At 35.8% G+C, this 11,647-nt stretch overlaps 1 protein-coding gene across 3 annotated transcripts in view; it reads left to right on the plus strand.

Moving 5' to 3' along the window:
- The first annotated feature begins 1,007 nt into the window (after positions 1-1,007).
- LOC143238515 (prestin-like) overlaps positions 1,008-11,647 on the plus strand; it is a 50,913-nt gene continuing 40,273 nt past the window's right edge. For all 3 annotated transcript variants that reach the window (XM_076478799.1, XM_076478800.1, XM_076478801.1), the window contains exons 1-3: positions 1,008-1,137; positions 9,473-9,815; positions 10,453-10,563. In XM_076478799.1, coding sequence (XP_076334914.1) covers positions 9,503-9,815; positions 10,453-10,563 — 424 coding nt within the window. In that variant the 5' untranslated portion in view covers positions 1,008-1,137; positions 9,473-9,502. The remainder of the gene's footprint in view (positions 1,138-9,472; positions 9,816-10,452; positions 10,564-11,647) is intronic.

Below are 11,647 nucleotides of genomic sequence, written 5' to 3' on the forward strand. Positions count from 1 at the left end.
GGCTTGCTCTGTGAGCGTAAAGGCTTTATTATTTTATGATCAATCCCACTAATAGTACATAAAAGAGTTTGACGGGGCTGATGATGACTTGTGCGAGATTCAAAACCAAACAAACAATTTACCGATAGGGCCACTTTTTTTCTGCTTGTACGTAATAAATTGAAAGAAAAAATTAACTAAAATAAGAATGTTAATATATTTTGGATGTTAATATCTTGTTAAAATAGGTTGCGATCAAAATATTATAACTGAATAATATAATATAACAAGTTTATCAGGTAAATGGTTGCAAGGCCCTCAAAAGATAATCAATATTTAGATATGTAATAAACGATATAACAACTTTTGTTTTTAATAGATCACGAAACTGAGCCCGACATGGCCAGGTGGTTAAAGCACTTGACTTGTTATCTGAAGGTCCCGGGTTCAAATCCTCGTCACACCAGACATGCTCACCCTTTTAGACGGGGGGCGTTATAATGTTTCGTTCAATCCCACCATTCGTTGGTTAAAGAGTAGCCCAAGAGTTAGCGGTAGAAGGTGATGATTAGCTTCCTTCCTACTGGTCTTACACTGCAAAATTAGAGACAGCTAGCGCAGATAGCTCTCGTGTAGCTTTGCGCGAAATTCAAGAAAACAAACCAACAAGCATAATAAACGTTGCAACAACTTTTGTTTTTGATAGATCACGAAACTGACGAAATAAATTGTTGCGTTGACTTTATATGCACATGATGTGAGATATATTAAATACTGCAGGTAAAATCGGTACTGTATCCAACATTGACGCATATTACAACATATAATAATTTTAGCATTCTCGTGAGATGACTTGATATGCTAACAAATATGTAGACATACATTTTAACACCAAGAAACAGTTTAGAGTATGCGCACTTCCATATTGTCGAACGCGCATGATCACAGTTTCAAGTCTCTTTCTATGTGTTACTGTATTTCATTGGTTATCCAATCAGGTTATTTTACTTAGTGGTAAATCACGAGTGGTATATATAATGGGTCTTTTGAGAAGCTAGTCTATTTCACATCGCCTGGTTGAGAATAGACACTCTTTTACAGTCAAAACTCTATATTCTCGACTTCTTTAGTTGAGTACCGGAGTTTAGTTACGAAAAGGTAAGATATTTTTGTTTGGATAAACGAAACATATATGATGAATATTATAACCACGTCTTGGAAAATGTATAATTAATATTGATAATTTAACACATTCACGAGCTAGTATTTTTCCGAAACGAGACGATCTTTCAACCTTTTTTGTTGTTTGTGATTTTTTTCTTAAAATTAATGGAATTAATACAAATCAAGTTAACTGTTTACATGTTAACCATATGTCTGTCTTCAAAGGTAAAAATAAACTTAAAAATGTTTCAAATACTTTTAGCATAAATATTAGAAAAGTTTATGGCAGACTATAATTTCAAATATGTTGTTACTGTTATCACCAGTCAATGTTTCGTGGCTTGTTTTTGTTTTTTGTTGTTGTTTAAGTGTGGTTTGTGACAATCAATACACGTATTTTTCAGCTATAGCTATTTTTTATCGAAGATTTTTACGTGACAATAACTTTATGGTTACGTTTGTTTTAATCTTGGCGCCTACTTCTTAATAATACCGAGGTGAAAACAAATCAAATTTTAATTCAAATTCTGCTCGGTAGGATAAATGAATAATTTATTTTATTTGCTACAACTTTTTAAATTTGATATTTAAACTAATATTTCCATTTTTTAAATATTAATTTATTTTTTAAGATTTAAAATATTTAGAAATAAAATAAAAATAATTTATCGTTTGATTTATACTTTTTTTCATAGTAGTGATTAAAGTTTTTCAATAATGTTTTGGGTCGAGATATTTAAAAATCGAACGTTTTCACTTCAAACATAAAAATTAATATTCAATCGATAACTAAGTGTATTTTATAAGGCATACTGAGGTCAGTAAAAGACGTATGTTTGATAACCCAAAAAAATGTTCATTTTTGAAATGAAAATCGCATGTATTTTATTTGTAAAATAATTAAATGTAATGAGAGAACCTTCTATTTTAATAACATTACCAAGTATTTTAGGTTCAAGAAATTTTCTTTACTTTGTTAGTACAACTGGTCCTTTCATCTCGTGGGATGGGAGTCTGATTTTTAACTATTTCAGAAAACAAAAGTTGTTTTTTTCGTATGTGTCATAACAAAGTTGAACTTTCTGGAATTTAATAGACTAAACATTTGTAATAAAGATTTGTCTGCATCCAGAACCGAATGACGAGTTCTGGCATGACATGAAAGGTGTGGCGCCAGCATGGCCAGGTGGTTAGAGCGCTCGACTCCCACTCTGAAGGTGATGGGTTCGAATCTCCGTCACACAAAACATGCTCGCCCTTTCAGCTTTTGGGGCATTATATATAATGCGGTTAATCCTACTGTTCGTTGGTAAAAGAACAATCTAAGAGTTGGCGGTGGGTGGTGAGGACTAGCTGCCTTCCCTCTAGTCTTACACTGTTAACTTATGGACGGCTAGCGCAGATAGTCCTCGTGAAGCTTTGCGCAAAATTAAAAACAAATAAAGCGAAAGTTTTACTGGACAGTAACTTTGGAGCCACAAAAGATAGGTCTTACACTCTATTTTTTTCCCACTAACTTTTCTTTTGAAATCCTTAAACGACAACTTAAGACGTATACATGAAAACAAGTCTACAGTTTACGTAAGTTCCATCCCAACGGGTTTCCAATGCTTCACTAATTTTTGGCGTTTAAACCAAACACTTTCTGAAATGTAATCTAGTCATAAACAGTCTTTCTTTTTTGTTTTCATACACGTCTAAGTTTACGTTTTATCTTGTGGTTTTACTTGAAAGCTGGGCAGGACCTGTTCAATAAGAATGGTACTACAAAGTACTATTTTCAACTAGAACAGTGCTCATGCGAAACACGGCCAAAATGATCGTGTCTAAAATATCAGGGTTCAGGCGTAGCCATCTTTAATTTAAGAATCCTGACCACTGGGCAACCAATCACCAACTCTCTTGTCCTAAACGCTATTCTCTCCCTTATAATAAGATTGACTGTTACGCTTATAACGTTTATACAACTGAAAGTGTGAAGCGTGCTCAGCAACATATCGCGGTCTAAACCTTGGCTCAACACACGAACCACAAACCCACACCCGAACTATTATAAAGTACTTCTTTGTCTGCATACTATGCTATTATGCCTAGTCTCATATTGTTACTGAGTTTACCTGAAGCGATATTTATAAAAATGTATATATATCACAGAAACTACAAGTAGCTTGCATATATTCTTATCTTAGCTATGGAAGGAGGCTCCAGTGAGGCAAACTATCCAAAAATCTCGCGCAGAGACCCCTCGTGTAGCTTCGCGCAAATTTCATAACCAAACCAAAAATATCTTCGCTCCTACATTCATCATTTGTAGACCTTGCGCTATTTCATTCCAAAAACCTGGGTTAATGATCTGTGATACGCTCATATGCGCATGCTCTAAAAGTTATTAAAAGATAAACAAAACGATGCCCCAAGAAGCTTTTTCAGCGTTTACATTCATGTTAACATATAAAATTAATGTCTTTATACTGATTCTGAGCCCAAATGTGGTAAGAATTATTGTTATTTTTTGTTCCTGTATTAATTACTCTGCTTCCCCCTCCCCCCGGCCTAGGCAGGCTGAGACCAGATCTGATTGTTCTATTGTTTCGTGATCCTGTTGGAGATTTACTCTCGTAGATTATTCCGCAAACCAGTTTAAACTTTTTAAAATATATTGAAAAAAGAAACTGGTGTAACAAAACCAACGATTTAATAGCGTAAATATTTACAGTACTTTATGTAAGGTTTCCTCGAGAAAAAACTTAAAATCTTAAAAGGCTCACGTGACCTACATGTGATAGGTGTTGCACATTTCTTACTGTATCTTACAATTTAATTTCTTCAATGAAGTTTGGCTTTGCACTGAATTGTAAGATGAGTAAGTCGTTTGGTCAATTACCCCGACCAATTAAAATGAAACTAGTAGAAATCAGTCTGAACCAATTAAATGTAGTAAATCTAATACCGTCAAACATAAAACAATGTATAACATGCAGGTATGGTACTGACGTGTACGTAGATATGTGAAACTAATTAATTAGATACCTTTAGAAAACAGTGTATATGGTTAAGTTACATTATAATGATCCACCTACAGGCTGAACTCTCATTTGTTGAAATGAAATAAATAATTCTACTGAAAACCGAAAAAAATCAATGTAAATTGGTTTACGTGACAAGTTATACTTAGTTCAAAATGACATTATTGTTTAATTAGATAAAAATGAGTCTACGCGTCTGGTTACACAGACTTTAACTTGATATCTGTTCGTTTATAAATCGGTTTGTTTATAAATCAAGGCTTTTCCATAATTTGTGTAGCAGCTATAAAACAGTTCTATAAAGTGCATGGCATTTTGATTCCATGAAATTAAAAACAAAATTGTTTACGAGTCCGAGGTCGTGGCTGAAGCCGAAACTGGTGAGCCTTGAACTGTGGGGGCCATTCTTTATAATCATCAACTCACCAAGGTTTCTATTTTTTGAATTATTGAACTTAATTATAGTTCGTATTTATTGTAGCATTTAGAGTCCCAATCAGTAACTGATAAGATTGTATCCTGCACGACAAGTAATTTTAATTCTAATAACACATCGAGTAACTCACAAGATTGTATCCTGCACGTCAGGTATTTTTAATTCTAATAACACATCGAATAACTCAAAGATTGTATCATGCACGACATATAACTTTAATTCTAACAACACATCGAGTAACTCACAAGACTGTATCCTCCACGTCAGATATTTTTAATTATAATAACACATCGAATAACTCAAAGATTGTATCATGCACGACATATAACTTTAATTCTAACAACACATCGAGTAACTCACAAGATTGTATCCTGCACGACAGGTATTTTTAATTATAATAACACACGTATAAAATTAAAACAAAGTAGTGTAAAATGATATGTCACATCTGCTGTACTTGTTGAGTAAAAATGTGAAATAAATGACTGAGAAATTGACGGGTCCCAACACTGCGATAGAAGGTAACGTAATTTTACAATATCTCTAAATATAGATTATTAGTTTATTCAGCATGGCAGGGGAGGTAATTGGGTAAAAAACTATTAAGTTTTAATGTAATTTATCTAATACGTTCTTAAGAACGTGCTGTCTGTTACAGCTCGTTAAGTTATCAAATAAGTTAGAGAGATTTCATGTTTCCTGGAAGGTTTGTTTGTTTATGAATTTCGCGCAAAGCTACACGAGGGCTATCTGCTCTAGCCGTCCCTAATCTAGCAGTGTAAGGCTAGAGGGAAGGCAGCTAGTCATCACCACCCTCCGCCTAATATTGGGCTACTCTTTTACCAACGATTAGTGTGATTGATCGTCACATTATAACGCTCCCACGGCTGAAACGATGAACATGTTTGGTGTGACGGGGATTCAAACCCGCTACTCTCGGATGACGAGTCGAGTGCTTTAACCACCTGACCATGTCGGGCCTTCCTGAAAGGATGTAAGGTCATTCGTAACTTGTTGATATCATCCACATACTAAAACATCCGGGCCCGACATGGCTTGGTGGTTAAAGCACTTAACTTGCAATCTGAAGATCGCGGGTTTGAATCCCTATCACACCAAACGGGCTTTCCGTGTGAGTGTAGGGGTGTTGTTATGTTATGATCAATCCCACTAATACAGGGTGTTCGGAAAGTCACTGTGCACTTATATATTTATTAACAAACATATTTCAATATAGAATACATGAGGTAAATATGAATGACAATTATAAACAATGTTGAAAGTGATCACCGTTGGCATCAATACAGGCCTGGATTCTTCTTATTTTGTTTCTAAACACCACTATCAGTTGCTGGCTTGAAATAGACTGAATAAAATATGATTATAAAACTGCACAGTGACTTTCCGAACACCTTGTATAAGTAAAAGAGTTGGCGGTGGGTAGTGATGACTAGTTACCTTCCCTCTAGTTTTACACTGCTAAATTAGAGACGGCTAGCGCAGATAGCCCTCGTGTAGCTTTGCGCGAAATTCAAACCAAATTAAAAGATATGTCTGTGCTACGTGTATTACACTTTGTATAACATTGTTTTAACGTTGAAATATTTTTGCTCTATTGAGTATAATGTTGTATATTTTGCAGCAGTTGGGAAGGTGAAGTTGGAGTAGGTGTGGGTCATCCCAACACTCCAAAGTTACACCCATGAGCCTTAGTAAAATCCTTGACCTTAATATAAGGACACAACTCATATCATGATACGGAAAAATAACAACTAAATATTCAAGTATCATGACTCTTGATATTGAGAAAGCTTTAGGTCTCCACCCGTGGGCTGGATGCTGTCCATTTAATTTGAGATTATTTTCCAGAAGAGATGACGCTTCAACATAAAAGATGACAAAGATTTAAACGCTACCAACTAAACATTCTTCACACAATTTTGTTATGTTAATTTACTCAGCAACATGGTGCAACAGAGCTTTTCTAGGCATGATTAATTCAAAGTTCTGGGTCTGTTACTCTTTGATTGTGTCTGTCATTTTTGTTTCTCTTCAGACATTTTGGTTGTTTTGAATTAAGCACAAAGTTACACAATGGGCTATCTGTGCTCTGCCCACCACGGGTATCGAAATCCGGTTTCTAGTGGTGTGAGTCTGCAGAGATACCACTGTGTCACTAGGGAGCACTAGTCAACAGTACTCACTCACAACCCTTTGGCTTCTGTTCGTTGACCGAGTAGGAACATTTGACAATCGTACTTATAACTTCTTCACAGCCTAATAGTGTAGGAACGCATTTTTGCAGCCACGAGACGCGAACCATATATCCCCTTGTTTACAGTCCGCGTTTCCCTAACCCTAAACAACAACAGTCCATGCTTGCTGCGAAATTATTCTAAAATCAACCCACAGATACAGTTACGAAACATACGACGTTGTCTTAGGCCGTCTCTGAATGAATTTTAAGTTGAATGTCATGTATGCGCAATGGTTTTAAAAAATTAAAAACAAATAGTTTTAAACTTTCATCGAAAAAAATGGAAACATGTCATTTGTAGTTCCAGTCTCAGTCCTCGCTTCTACTCTTAGAACACATCCAGGTTGAAGGGGTATGAATGATACCCCTTTATCTTTCCTTGGAATAGCGAAGATACTTGTCCAATTTCCATGAAACATATAGCAAAGAGTATCTAGTTTCGGCTGTATGATAAGATTTTATTAGCTACTTAGTTTTATTCAGCCAAAGGTTAAGGACTGAAAACACCGCTAGCAGTAAAGATACCCAAATGATATCTTAATTCGTGAGGGTCATGAAAGTTTTTTTTGTCCTTTTTTGCCTGTTACTCATAATTAACAATACTTGTTATTAATTATGATTACTGTTAAAGAATTTTAGTAGCTCTTCTGGTAAAATTATGGTATCATTTTTTTTAAAAAATTCCCCCTAGTGGTTTAATATAGTATTTGTTTGTTTGTTTGTTTTTGAATTTCGCACAAAGCTACTCGAGGGCTATCTGTGCTAGCCGTCCTTAATTTAGTAGTGTAAGACTAGAGGTAAGACTGCTAGTCATCACCACCCACCGCCAACTCTTGGGCTACTCTTTTACCATCGAATAGTGGGATTGACCGTCACATTATAACGCCCCAACGGCTGACAGGGCGAGCATGTTTGGTGCGACGGGGATGCAAACCCGCGACCCTCTAAATGCAAGTCGAACGCCCTATCCTCCGGGCCATGCCAGGCCGTATGGTATTAGAGGTTACTGAGTTTATGATGCTACATGCAGTTTAATAAATGACAGCAAACATCATTATTTTTAGTTTTCGTGTGCTTTGATATAGTATTTAATGAAGATGTTGAAGTGTTTAGGTTATTTTAAATTTCATACACTAGTTAGACGACTTTTGTTATTATTTTATATCATTAAAATACGTTTTTCCAATAAACTCTTTCTTGTTTTATTTTGAGTATGACTTGACATCAAGCATGGACATGCAGTTAGGATGTACTTACAGAAGTTGAATGTAGTTTTTCCTGTTCTTTTAAAAAAAACAGCTTTGGTCACTCATCTGCATGTGTTTATAATATCTTATTATCTCTTTAGCACGTGCTACCAAAGATATTTGGTACTCGCCGTAATAACACCGATTGAGGAGTTATCACCATTCCTCACGATACCAATCTCTTAAATATTAAAGTTGTCATAGCTTATTTAAGTATAAAAACAAACCTACAAGGTCCTCATTCAGCTTCATAATTGAGTTCGAGCCATTTATTGTATGGAAATTGCACTACAGATATCAAAAAACAACCAAATACATGTTAATGGCAAATTCAATCGTTTGGTCTTAAAGCATTGCGAAAAAATGTTCCCACGATATGAGATTCTGTAATACGGAAAAGTTTACTAAGCCAATGCCATGTGGCTAAGTAGATGGCACGTGGCTAAGTTCATGGCACACTGAAGTTCTTGAACGTAGTAACAGCTGAATTAATCACTTATTTGAAATTCACTCAGAAGGAAAATCACAAAAGAAAAACTGGATGGTAATTCAGTAGACTATATTTGTAGCTCTCGTGGCATGGGGCTGTACAGAATGTTGATTACGTATGTCATACTTATAAATCTCTTTGAAAAATCTGGAAAAACATTAATTTTTAATACAATTTATGTTGTCATGGTAACTTATATATCAAGGCAAACAGCTGATGAGCTTTAAAAACATACATACATGAAGAGCAACACTTTGAGAGGTCCAAATATTACACAATTGAACATTTAGTCATTTTACTTCTTGTATTCGCGCCCGGCATGGCTAAGCGTGTTAAGGCGTTCGACTGGTAATCCAAGGGTCGCGGATTCGAATCCCGGTCGCACCAAACATGCTCGCCCTTTCAGCCGTGGGGGCGTTATAATGTGACGGTCAATCCTACTATTCGTTGGTAAAAGGGTAGCCCAAGAGTTGGCGATTATGACTAGCTGCCTTCCCTTTAGTCTTACACTGCTAAATTAGGGACAGCTAACGCAGATAGCTCTCGTGTGGTTTTGCGCGAAATTCAAAACAAACCAAACTTTTTTCTTTTAGACAAAGACGATGCAGTAATTTTAAACTGAAACAGCTTTAGAGTAAGATGTAAGAAGTGCTAAGCACTTCCTGATTTGAAAGTACATTAATGTAGATCAAACTTACAACGATAAATTGTGGGAAAATAATTATCTTAAATTCTTTAAACTTGTAGGTGTCCTTGCTCACACACCAATTAAACATCGTAAGTGTCAGTGTGCAAATTTAGTTGGAGATGTAATATTAATAACATGCATGAGGAACAAACGTGTGTTGTTTTTATTGTCTTTAAAAATCCCAGCTATCCACACAAGAACTCGTCAACGTCACCATGAAAGACGACGATAAGCCCAGATTATTGGTGGATCGACCCGTGTTGACCATGGCAGACTACCAACTTAGTGGTGTGGACGACTCTACCTTAGGTCTTGACGACATCGACGAAGTCTCTGGCGCTTACATGGAAAGATTAAAACGATGCTTTCATGGCAACTGTCGTCGTCATTGCTCTCTTGTCCAAATTGGGAAGTCGGTGATGTCGTTATTTCCCATGATAAACTGGTTACGTAACTACAACATAAAACGAGACCTTCTCTATGATATTGTGTCAGGTTGTACTTGTGCAGTTCTTCATGCACCTCATGGTGAGTACCAAACATTAACAGTTGATTGGTTGATTATTTTGAATTAAGCACAAAACTGGACAGTAGAGTCTCTGTGTTCTGTCCATCACGAGTATCGAAACCTGGTTTCTAGCAGTGTGAGTCCACAGACCTACAACTGTGTCACTGGGGGTGCAAAATGTACTGAGAATGTAACAGTATTGAAATATTAAAATTTTATTTCAACTTTTTGTGTTTATAGTTATACAATAAACATCAATTACTGTAATGTAAGCTTTCTCCCTTTAATGGCTCAGCAATAAGTCTTTAGGCTTGCAGCGATAAAATTCGGGTTTTGATTCCCGTGATGGCCAGAATATATAGACCCTACTGTCCAGTTTTGTGCTTACGTACAACCGACGAAAGCTACTTACCTTTAATCTCAAATCATTATTAGCATTATTTAATAATGTGGTTTACTATTACTATTATTATTTCATTTGCGGAGCTATTTTTAAGACTGTATTTCTTAATTTTTTATGCTACAAAAAACTCTTATTGTCATTATTGTTTTGGCTAATATTATTACATTTTGATAAGAGGCAAGTTACCTAACATAATACTTTTAAGTGTATTTTCAGAAACTTTATAAATTTCTAACTTTTCTTCTTCCATTTAGGGATGGCCAGCGCACTGTTAGCCACCGTCCCGACTGTGTATGGATTATACACGTCCTTCTTTCCTGTTTTGTTGTACAGTTTTATGGGAACGTCTGTGCAATTGTCTGTTGGTAAGTGTTTCAAGATAATGCTGAAACAAAAAATAATTTTCCTTTATTTAGGAGTTTTTTTTCAGAGCACCATATCCTGGTTATACATTTTAGGAGGGAGATAATAAAAGGGAATTTTCTCCATTATATACCATGATGAGTTTTCTATAAACGACTCTATATTAGTGTCTCCTAATCCATTGGCTACGTCCAACAATTAGATCGTCAAAATGTGTAAATGAATCACAAACAAACTTTGCAAATAGGTAATAGTTTGTTTATTAATTTAGTACATATTTAGTAGGCCAGCTGTATTGACTGGGTTGTAACAGACCATCAATGTTTACAAACGAGTCCCGAGCCAAAAGACGTTGAGAATAATATTTATTTAGATGAATAGATGTATTTACTGGGTTCCAACGGGCCATCAGTGTTTACAACTTGGTCTTCAGCCAAAAGATATTTAGAGTCACATTTATATACTGGGCCAGATGGACTGACTAGGTGGCAATTGGCCATCAGTCGTAGTATTGCTATCAGAAGTTCAAGGTTAAGAAGTGTAATGTGCGTCATATCTCTCAATCACGAGCAAGATGAGACCAATCTTATAAACAGAGTAAACAGGAAACTGGTTAGAAATGCCAATGTGAAGCCAACATTAACTTTGAAAGATCTGCATACTTCCATGTCTGAGGTGGGAGTCAGTGTTCATACATCGACAATATCGCGGTCCCTGATCAAAGCTGACCTGTATGGGTAGCTGGCAAGAAAGAATTCATTTCTGAAAAATAATCATATTAACTCTCGTCTGGAGTTTCAAACAAAGTGAAAGATGTTTTAGTTGGACGAGCAAAAATTGAACTTTCTTGCCTCAATAAAAAGTGTTATATCAGGCACAAGCCCAACACAGCACATCATTCGGTCAACACCACCTGTGAAGAATGATGGTGGCAGCATTGTGTTATGAAGATGCTTCTTATTACCAGGAACTAGGAAGCTTGTCAGGATTTAGGGGAAGATGGATGGTGCAAAATGTAAATAAATTTTAGAGGAAACCTGCTTAAGTCAGCCAAGAAACTGTGTTGGAAATTCACATTTTAGCAGT

Source organism: Tachypleus tridentatus, chromosome 13 (assembly GCF_004210375.1).
Source record: "Tachypleus tridentatus isolate NWPU-2018 chromosome 13, ASM421037v1, whole genome shotgun sequence".
In the NCBI taxonomy this organism is placed as follows: domain Eukaryota; kingdom Metazoa; phylum Arthropoda; class Merostomata; order Xiphosura; family Limulidae; genus Tachypleus; species Tachypleus tridentatus.